At 35.7% G+C, this 16,016-nt stretch overlaps 1 protein-coding gene across 1 annotated transcript; it reads left to right on the top strand.

Moving 5' to 3' along the window:
- The first annotated feature begins 1,426 nt into the window (after positions 1–1,426).
- Positions 1,427–8,258, top strand: LOC145734586 (myrosinase 1-like). The gene is made up of 10 exons (XM_081988058.1): positions 1,427–1,587; positions 1,641–1,786; positions 2,007–2,114; positions 2,168–2,263; positions 2,314–2,435; positions 2,490–2,736; positions 2,791–2,885; positions 4,767–5,063; positions 7,717–7,967; positions 8,025–8,258. Exons 1-10 carry the CDS (start codon positions 1,532–1,534, stop codon positions 8,170–8,172), a joined length of 1,566 nt encoding a protein of 521 aa, XP_081844184.1. The 5' UTR covers positions 1,427–1,531; the 3' UTR covers positions 8,173–8,258.
- The last annotated feature ends 7,758 nt before the right edge of the window (positions 8,259–16,016 follow it).

Below are 16,016 nucleotides of genomic sequence, written 5' to 3'. Positions count from 1 at the left end.
CGTCTGATATTCTTGGTAAGCCTGACGATTCGTCTATGGTTATTTTGTTGATGTCCCTGTAGTCTACACAAAATCTCGGACTTTTTCCTGGACGGGTTACCAAGACTAGCGGTGAAGCCGAATGGCGAAATAGAGGGTTCTAACACCCCAGCCTGAAGCACCTCATCTATTTGCTCATATAAAATTCGCATTTTTGCCAAGGCCATTGGATAACATTTCTTATCTATGATTATATCTCTCTTTAAGTGAATCCTGTGAGTTTTAGTCTGAGTAGTCGGTTGTTGCATCCCAATCTAGAATACTTCTACAAATTCCCTTACAAATTTTCCGAAACGCTCATCCTTCACCTCGGGTAATTTATCGAGTCATCCAAGTCGAGTATTCCCAAGTCTGCACCTGTTGCCTCTGTGCAGCTAGTCTAAGCATAATCCGATTCTCATTTATGATTGTTATTCAAATGCCTGAAACTTATTAGATTAAGATCAGATCGAGGATCCAATAGAGTTTTTATTTCTTTCTGATCCAACTCTACTGGTATAATAGGCCGCAGATATTGCGGTCTGGAATGCTCTGCAGTATTAAGTTTGCATTACGGACCGGACTCGGTTGTTGGTGAGTACCGGTACTGCGATAGTTTTTTGGATCGATCCATTCAGATTCACAATCATCTTTACATAGTGTTAACAAATTACGACCATAACAACTATGTCGAAACTCTAGAGTTTAACTGTTGTTTATCCACTGCTTTTTTTAATAGTTTAGTAGGATTGTTAATTACATGCGTAGCATTAAATCAGTATTGAAATAGCACTCAAGACTTTCAATCACTCTATCTACCCAATTACAACTTAAAACCTCCTCAATATTAAACATTTGTGTTTTATTTAAATCTTACAGATTTTCTGTTATGTTTTGGGACACCCTGTAGTTCAAACCTACTTCAGCTTAATTATATTTTTAGGACACATTTTCACCAGTAAAATTTTCGAGAAGCGGCAGTCATTTTCTGTCATCAAGAAATCATTGACTACATCCACAACAGTTTGTTAGTGCAAACAGCTCAAACTCTTTCATCAAGCCAATTGTCTTCACAAAAAACCGAAGCTTTCTAGCTTCGAAAAGAATGGTCATATCGTCTCAGTAAGGATACGCTAAAATTTTTCTACATCCTTTTAAATTCCACTTTTTTGCATATCGATCAAAACATTTACAATGTTTATTATAAATATTTAATTTCTCACTTATTCACGCAAAAGTGGATTTGTTTATGTATAGCTTATCGTAAGTATAAGTACTCGATCTTTGATTCAACATCATTGACATATTGCAATTAATACTACACCACCACTCGATAACGTTCGATCGAATTGACAGCCCAGTTAACTGAAGTACTTAAGAACATTAAAGTATTTAAGTGGGTTAATCTAGCAACATGTTTAAGAATCTAATTTAATCAGTCTGATAAATATTGAGTGTCTAGAATATAAAACTAATTGATAATGCTTTTAACGTACAATAATTATTGCTGGTTATGGAGCTCTTCACAGTATTATTGATCATTGCTGGGATCTTATTCTTCCATCCGAGGTAAGTTAATTTGAATTTTTGTTATAATTTGTATTTAAAGAAAAAACTTGCAGTGATGGCCTGGGTATTCCTGAAAGTCATTCCCACCTTTTTGCCGAATCTGAAGTGGTAAGCAACATATCTTTTCCTGACGGTTTTATGTGGGGTTACGCTTCTGCGGCTTACCAAGTTGAAGGAGGATGGGATGCTGACGGCAAAGGTAATTTAGTCTGCCATTAATATTGCATAAATACTGGATATAGTGTTCAAGATAATGAACGGGTACGACGACATAGCTCTAACTGTTTTTTTTTAATACCTCACATTGTACTGAGTAGATTAAAAAAGGTAGCTGGTTAAATACAACAATTTTTTTGACAAAAAAAATTACACTATCCCGTATTACTTTAATTTTTACCGCATATTTGAATTTTCTGTAGGAGAAAGCATTTGGGACTACGACGCCCATAACCACCCTGAATGGTTCCCTGCCAATCAAACTGGCGATGAAGCATGCGATTCTTATCACAAAGCGGATGAGGATGTTGGTAAGACTTGTCAACAAAATTTATCAGTTTAGGGATATACTGTTGGTTTTCAGCTTTACTGGTAGAGCAGGGAGTAAACACCTATAGATTTTCAATCTCTTGGCCTAGAATTCTGCCTACTGGTCGTATAGACAATATTAATCTACCAGGTTTGCGCTCTTAAATTAACAAGGCAAAGTATACATAGATTAATTTTCAGGTATTGAGTACTACAAAAACCTGATTAAAGGCCTAAGAGCTAACAATATTGAGCCTTTAGTAACTATGCACCATTGGGACGCTCCTAGAGCTCTAGAGGATGAAGGAGGCTTTCTGAATGAGGTTGATAATTAATCAGACTGATGAAGGCTGATTCATAACCAAATATTTTCTCAGAGTGTGATTATACCAGCTTTTGTGGATTATGCCACTCTTCTCTTTGAAACTTTTGGTGAAGATGTCAAGTGGTGGGTGACATTCAACGAACCAAAACAGACCTGTGCTGGTGGTTACGATTCCGCTGGGTTTTCTCCGCAAAATTTGCATCCTGGTATTGGAGGTTACGTTTGCGCTCACAATTTACTCAGAGCCCACGCTCAAGTTTACCACATTTACAACGAAACTTACAAAGCAACTCAAAATGGTTTTGTTTCCACGTTCCCAACTTTAGATTGATTGATTAATTGCTGTATTACAGGAAAAGTCTCTATGGTTATTGATGAGTTCTGGATAGAGCCAGCTTCCAACTCTACAGAAGATATTGAAGTTGCTGAACGTGCCAGTCTGATGACTGTACGTATAAACAGGTGTGGTTAAAGGAAAAACAGCTACATAAATCAAATCGGTAAACCAGTCAAAATTCTGAGTAGACGAAAACTTCGTGTGTTCTGTGTTCGTTTTTGCGTCTGTTGGTTTAAAAAGTTTTATAAAATTATTCGTTTAGCATTGGATTTGTTCGTGCGATTGCATTTTAATGGGGTAAGTTGCATCTGCCAATTACAAATTAATTCTAACCTCAAAAACTACATTCATGTATCTTAAGATTTTTGGAAAAAAATAAAAATAAAAACAATATTTTTTTAGGTTAAAAATGGTAAGGTTTTGTTTTTTGTTTATCAATCCCAATCTTCTGCCAGGTTGGTTTGATAACCAAAGAACAAAACCTTCATTTCTGTATAGTCAACTGGATGCTAATAAAATATAATTTTTTTTTATTTGAAATGGAGTTTCGGTTCTGTACATTTTTTCATATATGAATTTCTCCTAAATTTCTGCACATGAATCAATTTTTAGTTTTGAAAAACGGTGACGTTGCGATTAACTTACTTAACAAAATTTTTAAATTAGGCCTAAAACAATACCTACATCTTTGCTCTCAACTATAATTATGATAGAGTTACCAATATTAATCCTAGGAAATTCAAAGGTGTGAGTAAGAATTAAAATAGAAGCAGAAAACATGATATCAAACAAGGGTTTTTTTCTCAAAATCAATAAATTATTAAAATTTCAAGACAAGTTTAATATATTTTTTAATAAAACACAATGTACGTGTGCATTTAAAAGTATTGTTTTGCCAATTCTTTTTATTTTCTATTAAGATGCCTTCCGTTTATACAGGGTGGTTCAGTTTCCATGGCGGAAACTTCAGAGAGCGATAGCGAATCGAAAAATAATATGAGTTTGCATTATAAACTATATTCGAGAAAAGCTTCGTTAAAGAAATACAGGGGTTAAAATTTTATATATTTTTAAGTTTTTGCTTTATAGTTCTTACAGTTTTAGAGATATTTAGCTCAAAATTGGACTAGATGTAGCTTGTCATACCCTATATCACTGGATATAAAAAATAAAAAATATAAAAATTAAAATATTTTTATATAGTTTATAATGCAAACTCATATTATTTTTCGATTCTCTATCACTCTCTGTAGTTTCCGCCATGGAAACTGGACCACCCTGTATATCTCTGCTTGCTTTGGCGCTTTATTAATTTGTCTGAACTAATACATGAAAAATTCTGATAAATAAGTAACTTCACTGAAATATTCTTGAAGTTGTTGTGGTAACAGGTGGCAAACATCATAATGTAACAATCGTACGGTTTTCATCATCTCATCCTTATTTTACACATTTTTCGAAACTATATTTATTATATTTTGTGGTTTATGATACTCAATTATTGAATGACTGATGTTTTAGGTCTTAAGAGTTGAATCGGTTTTTAAAATCCAACTTTACAGTTTAGCCGACTTGCCGAAAACCGATTTTTGTTTTCTCAGGGCAAGCTCTTTTTTTTATGTGTTAAGAAAACCATCTCCCTGCACCGAGAATGCAAAAATCAGTTTGCAAATCATCGGCTAAACTGTAAAGTTTGATTTCAAATACCGATCCAACTCCTAAAACCTAAAACGTCCGTCTATAGTTTTTTCCATACCTCGTAATTATTTGTAACATGAAAATTACCACATTAGATAATTGTCGCAACGCAACAGTAATTTGCTTTTTAGTCCATTAAATTCAGACTTTTTAACTACTTTTCTTTTTGACAGACTCGCTCAATAATTAATACTTTTAGGTCTGTAACATGACTAACCCTACAGCTGGTTTTTCCTTTACCACACTCGTATAATATTATACGTTGTGAAAACTACACTCTGCGTTTTATTATAGTACGGTTGGTTCGCTCATCCCATAGTATACGGAGACTATCCGGAAGTTATGAGAAAACGAATTGACGCTAGAAGCATCTTGCAGGGCTTCAGCCAATCCAGATTACCTGTCTTCACTGATGAAGAAAAATCTCAACTCAAAGGAACGTACGATTTTCTAACTGCAAACATTTACACATCTTTCTTAGGACAGGCTACAGATGAAGCTGATATCAGTGACGTCAGTATGGCTGCAGATCTTTCTTTATACACTTATCAACCTGATGACTGGGAGCCAACTGTATGCAGTTGGATCAAAGTAAGTCTATAACAATGTTTGATTACGGGCATTTGTTTACTGGATTCTCTGCAAATCTTTTAACTGCTATCAAAAACGTTTAGTGAGGTAACTGAGAGAAACTATCGGCGACTTGAACCGACCGAAACTAAAATTATTGTAAAAAAAAGAAAGAAGTAGTAGTCCATATTCTTTCAGTGGAGTCGTAAGAGTACGAAAGGAAGGAAATGACAAACAGTCTTCTCCACAATACTTTATTATGACCTTAGATGGTAAGGTCTGCTCAACAAGTTTCGGTCATATAAATGACCATTTTCAGGAGCTCAAATCAGTCGATCAATGTGACTACTGTCTTTTTACAAGGGGAGAGACAGAGAGACCCATGTTATACCGACATAGTGAATTTAACATAGTTCAATAGGCGAACAAAGCTCATTATGGAGAAAAAACTAACTCTAGCACATTAAATTAAAAACAAAAAACTTAAACTAGACCCATTTAAGGGCTGGGTGAGACCCTATGGGGAAAAAGAGTTTAAAACTTATACACCATCCGCAGAAGAGGCGATCAAACAGGAAACACCTGGTCATTTCGTAAAGGATCCGACGCAAAATTTAAGTTTAAAAATATTAGGGGCCAGACCATAAGAGCTCAGATTTAGCCGGATAATTTTTATGCATGTCTTAGAACACTTTCTTTTTCGTGTAATTGCACGAGGCAAAATCACTTTTGCTTAACAGATTTTGCTAAACAAAAAACATCGAAAATTTTATTTTATTTTTTGATGATGATGATGATGATATGGAACCAAAACTAATAACACTTCTCCACAGCAACTTTTAAAGCTCTTAAAGTGGCATTATCAGTTTTTTATTCCGACATTTCGTCTTCGATGAAGTCATTGTTTTTTAATAACAGATTCTGAAAGTCTATTTTATTCAGAATTCAATGATGTATGACTTTTGGTTTAAATGAATGAGTTTATGGTTTAAATGCGTTTTACTCTGTTTTTTGACCTTAATAAAGAAATGACTTATTACGGATCTAAAAATTATTATTATTTTTTTAAATAAAACCTTGCCTATGCCAATAAATTGTTCAGGTTATTTAGATAAAGGACCCGCTACTTAATTATGCGTGCACGTGATCGATGACCTAATTTTGAAACCAGATTGACTACGTTTCTACCGCGTTTCATTACAACAAATTGAAATAATTTTAGGCATAAAAAATGTCCGAAACAACTAACAGTGTACCCAATCTAATATTCAAGCAAATTACAACTTACTTTATTGTATAGGTACCATTTCGTTAGCCATATTATCAAATAGAATTAATTTCATATTCTTTTTGAATTTCACAGGAGCTTGATGGGTGTAAACTAACCAACTCATGTTTACAAAGTTGTCAATAAAAATTGGATTTGTTTTCATAGCAGGTGACATATTGTTGAAAATTCAAAACTAACAGTTTGTGTCATACAGTCATCTACAAAAATCTCATTTTAAAGATTGAATTTATATTCATTGGCCTTAAGTAGTTCAAGTTTTTGGTTGTCCAAGATCTGTTTACGTACTGTCAGCTCAATTCTACGGAAAAGAGCCGATCAAAAACACTTGTAGAGGCTAAGCCAATCACTAATGCTGTTCAACTGAGACTTACTGCAATTTGGTATATAGTCTATAAAAATAAATGAAACAAGTATGTATGTACAAAAGGGCATATTTTTTTAAAGTTATCAGAGAAAAGTAAGGTTGTCGTTAACTAGCTAATAGATGGAATCGCTGATAAAAATTTGTTAACCCTGCTCAAATACTGTCAGATGACAAATAACCTATTTTAAAGCAATGTCTTTAACGTCACAAATGTTGAGAGGTTTCGCTACATTGCTCATCTATGACGTCATGATCGTGTATGACTTGCACGCATAGTTATGTGGCGGATCCTTTAGTTATTATTAATTTAAACTTAAAAATAAGCCAAGAAAAAACTGTTTTCTTCCAAAAATAAAAAAAGTTAAGTATTATTCATTATTGAATTCGGAATAAAATAGGCTTTCAGAATCTAACATAAAAACATCAGGATCGTATTTAAAAAAATATAGTTGATGATGGTTTCGCAAAGACGAAACATTGGAAAGAATAACTGGTAATGTCACTTAAAAGTACTTTAAAACTTCCTGTGGAGAAGCGTTATTAGTTTTGATCTAGGTCCAATATTAACGTCACAAAAAAATAAAATGCAAAATCAAAAAATTCACTTTTTTGCAAAATATCTCAAAAACCAAAAAAATTGATATTTTCTAAATGTCATTTTATTGGCTTTAATATTGATTGATTACGCAATTTTTCTCCCATTTAACCAAATTTGTATATCTAACCGCTTTCAAGATCCCCATAGTGGCTCTCCTTATCCTGGATACACTGTATATAGCATTTTTTTGTATATGAGCGGAAGTATTACCACAAAGCTAAACTAATCTTTTCAACTCACGTCAACAAAAACCAAAAAAGGCAACCAAATGTGTTAAGTGTCACGATACTCGAAATAATTAATGCTGTCGCGTAATATGTGTTAATAAGAAAAATACAACTCAGCTATTGTAGTCCACTCTTCCAAATTGTACTATATTAAACAAATCATACATTTTAATTCCTATTCATTGACTAAATAGGTTGTTCCTTGGGGTGCTCGTCATTTTGTACGATGGATTCGCGATACCTATGGGGATGAAAAAGGTATCATAGTAACCGAAAATGGGTACCACGATTCAGGAAATGATCTTGACGATTTGGACACTAGAGGACGCTACCATAAGCTTTATCTCAGCAACCTCAATGACGCGATGTACAAAGATGGAGTTAATTTGATTGGTTACATGGCCTGGAGTTTACTCAATGATGTCGAGTGGTACGCCGGATGGACGTAAGGATAATACTACTAATTTAGGTAATTAAATATTTAACATTCTGCGCCAATTAGATACAACCTTGGACAGTACCATGTCGATTTTGACAGCCCAGAGAAAACTCGAACTGCTAAAGCGTCTGCAGGATACTACAAACAAGTTGTTACCACCAATTGTTTGGTTGATGCCTGCGAACCAGCCCCAAGAGAAATTAAATTGTAAAAATAAAGTATGACGAACTATGAGAATTAGTTTCGTAGTAAAGTTAGGTTAGAAAATAGAAAGTATTAAATTTCTATGAAATTTTAGTTTTCAAATTATTTTCATAAATTTATTTCAACTTACCCAGCACCAGTTTCAAATATCCTAAATGTGGTACAGTGTAAGTGTAAGCCGGTAAAAAATGATAAAAACTTAAAATAAATCGACGTCTAGCACATATAAGTTTGGACATCTACAATCATCACAACACGTTAAAACAGCCGACAATGGTGGCTTTAGGATGCTGTCATGGTTATACCGGCCTATAAGTCGATGTTCTGCAATATACACTAAGGGAATCTTGGAAACGGTTAGAGAGATTAGAGATTTGGTTAAATCGGTGAAAAATTGCGTAATCATGGCCTTAATAAAATAACATTTAGAAAACAATACAATTCTTTACTTAACAGTCCATAAAGAAACGCAGTTTTGACGTCAAACTGTCTCATTTTCTTTTCCCTCTTCTAGTTTTTATTTTACTCTGTGCTGAAAGTGTGAAGAGATTAGTGTGTCATACCTGGTAGTCGATGAAAAGATTTTTTGTAAATCTATACCTTTCAATTGGGAGAAACTTTTGCACATAAACGAACAAATCGAGGTTTGTGTCTATTTTGAGCTTCCTCAACGCGAGAAACCCACTTGGTTCCAATTGTGCTTTTTCCAGGTGGCAAATCAAAAAACTCCCACGTTTTGTTTACTTGCAAAGCTTCAAGTTCCTCTTTTATTGCTTCCTTCGATTATTGTTTATTGGAACAGCTGATGGCTTCTTCATAAGTGGAGGAAACACTGATTTCTGTAAAATTAAGTTCAGAAAAATCAAGATCAAAGTTCCGACATAAATATATAATACCAATACATATAACATAATACCTATAATAGAATTACTGGCATCTGTGTCTAAAATAAACTTTCCTTTTGGTTGTGGATAACTGAGACTGGAGCAAAGTGATGCTTTTAACCTTCTGAACGCCTGATCACATTGGGTATTCCAACAGTAGGGTGTTTTGTCCTCAGTAAGTTGGTGTAGCGGATCTGCGATGTTGGCAAATCCTTCCACAAACCGTCTGTAGTAGGTGGCAAGTCCTAGAAAGCTTCTCAGTTCGTGTTTATCCTTCGGTACTGGCCATTCTCTGATTGCTTGGATCTTCTTGTCGTCTGTCTGAATTCCGTCGACCGACACCACATGCCCAAGAAATTCGACTTGTTTTGGAAGAACCAACACTTTTTGGCGTTCAATCGAAGATGGGCACCATCTATTCTCGCAAATACTTCTTGCAAGTTGTTCAGATGTTCTTCAAAAGTTTTTTCCATCACCATGATATCGTCCAGATAAACCAAGCAAGTCTTCCAGTTAAGGCCACAAAGCACAATTTCAATCAGTCTTTCAAACGTAGCAGGAGCATTACAAAGTTTTCTCCTTATCTTGCTCCTCAATGCCAACTTGCCAGTACTCACTCTTCAAATCTAAAGTAGAAAATCAACAGGATTCTGCCAAATCGTCAGTGTGTCGTCGATACGGGGAAGTGGATAGCGGTCCTTTTTGGTCACGTCATTGAGTTTTCGGTAATCTTCACAAAATCTGCCCTGATCCATCTTTCTTAGTGACCAGAACAACATGATGACCAAGTGCTGCAGGCTTCTTCTATAACTCCGTCGTCAAGCATCCTGTCCACTAATTCCTGCACTTCCTGTTGTTTGGCTATTGGTAGTCTTCTAGGTGGTTGTCGAATCGGTTGTTCATTGCCGGTGATAATTCGGTGTTTTACAATGGTAGTTTTTCCTATATTGTTCGGTGTTCCAAATATGCTAGCATAGTCCAAAATCAGTTTCCGCGCCTTCTTCAGTTGTGATGTTCACAGATGTTTCCAGGTCTTTTCAAGTTCATTTAAGAGTTTTTTTCTTCCAACTGCTCCTCCTGTTCTGGTAACCCATCGCAAATGGTTACTTTGACTATAGGCTCGAAAACCGCAATAATTTCACCTTTTGACGTCGTCTGGAAAGATGTTTGCAACTCTTATTGGGACTTCACTTCCTCCATTTACAACTGATTTTCCAATGAGGCACCTTCCTGGTCGGTCGGGGTTTCGTACAAGTCCAACACAACTCCCAGAATTCTGCTCCAATTGTCCAATGATCATTTGCTCGGAATTGCCGCTGATTTTTACTGTCTGTGATGCCAAAACATTAATGGGTGACTCATAGCGGTGATTGGTTGACAAGATGAACCTTTCACCTCCAAACCTTAGGATGTTTTGCTCGTGATCAAAAGAAAATCCATGTTGACGAATCAAATCCATTCCCAGAATAAATTTATCTTCAATATCTGCTACTGGAACGGTGTGGTTAAATGTAATCCTTCCAAGGCAAATCTTGACAGTTATTTCTCTTAAAACTTTAGCCAATTCTCCAGTCACAGTGCGCAGGAGAATACTTTTTCGTAAAGGCTTAATTTGACTTTTATTCACAAGGTTTGACCGGATAAAAGATACTGTCGCACCGGTGTCCAAAGTAAAAGTAACGTTCATCGCATCCACTTTTCCATCTACGTTCAGGCTTCCCATTGATCTACCCAGGCTTCTGATGAAGATAATTCTGGGGGCTTTGTCTTCTATAGCCAACATTCGCCACGTAATGTTGACTAGTGGGAGTTTTCCTAGTCCCTTCTGGATGGTTGTACGTCCCTCGTTGGAGAGCGGGACGGTATCCTTACTCGAACTCTAATGTGTCCCGTACGTCCGCATCGATAACACTCCACTCTAGTGTTCGGGCGTGACCGTTCTAACTGTGTGGACTGACCATTTGCTGATGCTGCCATTTGTTGCGCTAATTGGCCGACCATTGATTTAATTTCATTTATTGATGTAGCAACATGATCGGCTGGCGGTACTCTCTTTTCTTGAATAGTCACGGCCCTGATCTTTGGCTTCAAGTTATTGCATGCAGCTTCAACTTCCAGCGCTCGAACCCGTAATTCGCTGCTGTTGCTCCCTTTGAACATCTTTAGCATTTTCTTTACCTCCGGATCTCAAATCCCTTCTACAAAATACTATGGCACAAATTCTTCTTGGATTTCATCCGGGATGGCTGGGTAAGCCAGATGCACAAGGCGACGAATTTCGGCTTCAAACTCTTGTAAATTTTCACCAGTTTTCTGCTGTCTTGCGCAATTTTTGTAATTTTAATTGTGTTTGATACACTCCTTTCCTATGCTGATCCCCATAACGTTGTTCTAATGCAGCTATTAATGCTTCATAGTTGCTTTGTTGGGCAATAGACAGAGTCTGTAACAGCTCCAATGCAGGTCCTCGTAGCGCTACAGCCATTTCCTCGTTACTCCATCCATTTGCATGTGCAGCGGCCTCAAATTAGAGTTGGGGTACGTTGCCCATGAAGTTTGACCGTCGTGGGAGGCTTGATCTTGTTGAGCCCGTTTCCGGTGATCACTGTAGAGCTGGCTGTCAATTTTCCGCTCTAAGTCGCGTAACTTTATCTCCGACATCATTCTGAATTTTATTAATGTTCTCTCGAACATCATTCTGAATTTTATTAATGTCCTTCCGAACATTATTTAATTTTACCTGAACATCACACTCCCTCTTTTTGAGACTATGGGTTACATACTCTTGGATTTCTGTTTTGGTCCCCGTTAGAACGTCCAATATTTCTACGTTACGCTTTTCTTGCCGCTCTCTATCTTATTGACGAATTTCTATATCTTGTCTGATTTTTTCTTGTTCTTATTTGTCTTGTTGTTGAATTCTTTCTTCTTGTTGCCGAATTCTTTCTTCTTGTCGTCGAATTCTTTCTTGTTCTTCCTTGTCTTGTTGTCGAATCGTTTCTTGTTCTTCTTTGTTTTGTTTAAGCATTTCCATAATAGCTGCAAGTTGGGCCTCCATAATTGCACTTTGACGTCTTGTTATTGACAAAATAAATTTAACACACCACTGTTCTGAAAATCTCTAGTCCGGTTCTGAACACAAGTTTCTACCCGAAGTTTAGTTCAAATTCACGTCGCACTAAAGTCTGATCGCACTTCTGACACCAGTTGTTACGGTTTTCCCGTGGGTTTACGCAAAGTCAATTTAACTCAACAAGAAATAATTTTATTTACACTTCAAAACACTCTGTACAATAGTTAATTCAGCTACCAAAAACACTACTACAATTCCACAATTATTCTACTATTTAAACTTTACCGCGTTTCCAAATCCACTACTCCTTCACCGTCGAAACCGCTTCTATTACATTCGGTAAACCACATTCTAGAACCATCGCAAAACGCTTTGCGATTTGCGTCGACCATCGAAGATGCTTCTCGGTGTATCGCTTTCTAACGGTGGCCTTCTTTAACACGCGCCCGACCAGATATTGCGGCGCATCGGATCCATCCCGAATTGAGTGCTCGTTCAGTAAGTATCGAGCATAGTAGGCCCAAACCGTAACAATATAAACAATCTTTATTCTCAAAGACTAGGCTATCGACCAATTGGTCTTTCTGCCCGTGTTACAATTACATAGAGAACAAAAATTAACAGTAATATTTACAAAAAAACATCAAAGATTAATTTACAGTTAAAATCTGAGTTGTTCCAATAGGGTGCAGGAGGGAAACGAAAGTTGGGAATGTCTCGTTTGTCTTCTTAGACAAAGAGGTTCAAGTGTAGTCCAGTTGTTAGGGTTGTTTTTCTATTTAGTTTGAATTTGTAGCAGTCTTTCTGAAATTTTTGTCATTTGTGTGCGTTCATAAAAGAGTGAATGGATTATGTAAAGGGTTATTGGGATGTCTAATTTTTGTAATTAGTCTTAGTGCAATTTGTTCAGTGGTCTGTATGTATTGTTTGGTTTTCTCAGTAGCGTTTATCCTCAATACATTTCCATAATCTGGCAGAGGTCTATAGATGGATTTATAAATTATCGTGGCTGTTTTAGGACTTATTCCTTTGTCTTTGTACGTTAGTAATCTAAAGTGTTTTGTCCTTCTGATAATTTCAGTTCTAATGTTTCGTAAATTTAAATTTGTTTGAGTTCAGTAATGTGGCCGTTAGCTGTAATAGTGGGTGAGTGTATATTGACTTTATGATTAAACAAAATAAGTTGATTTTTAGTGGCATTTGGTGTCAGTCGCCACTTATAAAACCATGTCATTGTATTGTATGTCAGATTCTGAAGTCTTTCTGCAGCTTTTGAGGTAGTTTTGTCATGTACGACAAGTGCAGTATCGTCCGCGTATTGTAATATGTAAGATGTTTTGTCAATGTAATTTTTGTCTTGAAAATGATGATTGTAAATGTCGGGGCTCTATATGTTATAAAAAAGTGGGGAAAGTGGTGAGTCTTGAGGAAGCCCTTGCTCGGGAGAGAAAAAATAGGAGTAGTCAGTATTGATGCGTACTTGTAGTTGTCTATTTTGTAGTAGGTTTTTAATATTGTAAAGAAGGTATTTTGGTATTTGAAGTTGATACAATTTATATAATAAGCCTGCATGCCAAACACTGTCAAAGGCCTTGTTTATGTCCATAAATAAAGAGACTCTCCTTTTGTCGTCTAATTGTGTAGTTTGTATGAAACCAAGCCAAATTGGTAAGCTGGTATGTGCTGTCCAACCGGTATTTCAAGTCTGGTTTTTATTATGTGTTTGAACACTTTACTTAGTACAGGAAGTAATTGGTCTGTAGTTCTCTATTTGTGTGTTGTCGGGTCAGTTTTTTGGAATAGGTATTATTATACCATGTTTCCAAGTGTCCGGGATTATGTTGTTTTTAACGCAGTTGTTTAGTTCTTTAAGTATTAGTGCGTGAGTTTCTGGGGATACGTTTTTCAGGGTTTTGCTTTGTATGTTGTCTTTTCCTGGATCATTATTCTTGATGTGTGTAAGAGCTGCATTATATTCAGTCTGTGTGATTAGTTCATATGTGTTGTCAGGTGGGTCATCAAAATAGTTGCAGTACCAGTTGTTTACTAAATTATTGTGTTGTACGTCAAAGTTCAGGTGCGTTGAATATTTAAAAGCTTGTTGGAAGTGTTCAGCAAATGCTTCAGCTTTATTTTTGTTCGTGTAGAGTTCGGTTCCGTTTTTGTTTATGGTTCCTATAGTACAAGTCTTTTTGTATTGGGACAGTTTTTTTATTTTTTGCCAGTAGGATTTTCCTTTATCCTGCTTAATTTCTTGGCATGCTTCTTACCATTTGTCCTGCCTGTACTGATCTGTAAGGGTCTTTATGTTTCTGTTAAGATTGTTAACTTTGCGTTTAAGTGTGTCATCCTGTGTAAATGTATAGTTTTTGTATAGTTCTATTTTGTGTTTAATTATTCTTATTATAAATTTGGGTAGTGTATGTCGATAAAAGTTGTTTTTCAGTCATGGTGTGTATGCTTCTACTGCCAAAGTCACTTGTTTCTGTAGACTTTGTATTGATATATATGATGGCTACTCAGATTGAATATAATAGTGTATTCGTTGTTTTACCTTGTCTGTGTCCGTTTTAGTTAGATTTAGTTTTGTCTTCTGGCTACTACGTGTTATAGAGCTGGTTTGGTGCAAATTAAGACTGCATGTAATGGCCAAATGGTTTGCTTACCTTATTGTAATATACAGAATGTCACATTAGTAATGGTAAATAATTTAATGGCGGCTTTCTTGGATCAAAATAATTTGATTTAGCACAACTTACCTCAGACCAATTGTCAACGGAAAGGGATATACATGTGGTCAAAGTAATTTTACGATATTTCGTTTCTACGACAAATTCAACGATTCGGAATATTTTTATTTAAGTTATTACTCACTTGCAATGAGAAATGAGCTAAATTTCATCATCCAAGAAGATGACAAGATGACAATGGCAATCATGTATGGCACCGAATAATTTAATTGCGAATATCTCGAAAACGGTGGTATACCAACTAAGTATACCTTTTCGGTTCAGAAAATATTGGATAACAGATACTCGGATGTCAGTTGTCATTTCGCTTAACCAGAAAAAAGTTAGAGCGATTTTAAAGCAAATAATTTATTGTAGATGGCGCCCTCTATAAGCTGGCTTAAAACTGAGTAGATAATCAAATTTAGCACCCTCAGAAACATTGGAATACGTAATTTTAGCGAAAAACTCCAAGCGAGTTATTTGAAAAAGTGCATTTAAAAAAAATAACTTTGATCACCTGTATTTATGTTTCTGTTAACTTTTAATCTAAGGTAAGTTGTGCTAAATCGTATTATTTTGACCGAATAAATACGCCATTAAATTATTTACCATTACTTATGGGACACCCAGTATAGTTCCTCTGGATAGATACTGGAGACTTAAAATTTTATGTTTTCCTTTGAAGCCTACATTTCACCCTCATTAAAATAAAATCAAGCGTTTCAACTGACATCCGCAGGAGTTTGAAGAATTTTGCAGGATTCTGTCGAAGGTGAGGATATAAATGAGAAAATTCTCCAAACACCAATCGATTTTTATTTAAATTATTAACTGCTACTCTACTTTTTTTCTTTCTTCTGGTGAGAAGCAAACGAATACTTTTTCTCACCATCGACATATTGCACTGCTTTATTAAATTGTTTCTGATAACAACGCTACCCAATATGAACGCGACTTAAAATTTTATAATATGTAATAACTATAAATAAATACGAACGTAATCTCTATGAATCTTCAAAACGAGGATCTTCAATATCTTTGTCAAAAAGTAAGAACGCCGGCAATCACGGTATTTTGTTGTGAGGATCATTTAACGGTGTATTATAAATAGAGCAATGTAATTAGGGAAATATTAATAACTTTAGAAGACGATTCCTAACGA

This window comes from Ips typographus, linkage group LG10, assembly GCF_016097725.1.
Source record: "Ips typographus isolate SLU linkage group LG10, UJ_Ityp_2.0, whole genome shotgun sequence".
NCBI classification, from domain to species: domain Eukaryota; kingdom Metazoa; phylum Arthropoda; class Insecta; order Coleoptera; family Curculionidae; genus Ips; species Ips typographus.
The sequence above is the reverse complement of the archived record's forward strand: the minus strand, read 5'-3'. Positions and strand labels throughout refer to the sequence as shown.

What these genes read in the sequence shown, in the direction of transcription:
- LOC145734586 (XM_081988058.1), top strand. Translation starts at nt 1,532, where the DNA reads ATGGAGCTCTTCACAGTATTATTGATCATTGCTGGGATCTTATTCTTC. An exon ending in TTACAAAGCAACTCAAAATG is followed by an intron (nt 2,737 to 2,790) that starts GTTTTGTTTCCA and finishes GCTGTATTACAG; the next exon opens with GAAAAGTCTCTATGGTTATT. An exon ending in CTGTATGCAGTTGGATCAAA is followed by an intron (nt 5,064 to 7,716) that starts GTAAGTCTATAA and finishes TTGACTAAATAG; the next exon opens with GTTGTTCCTTGGGGTGCTCG.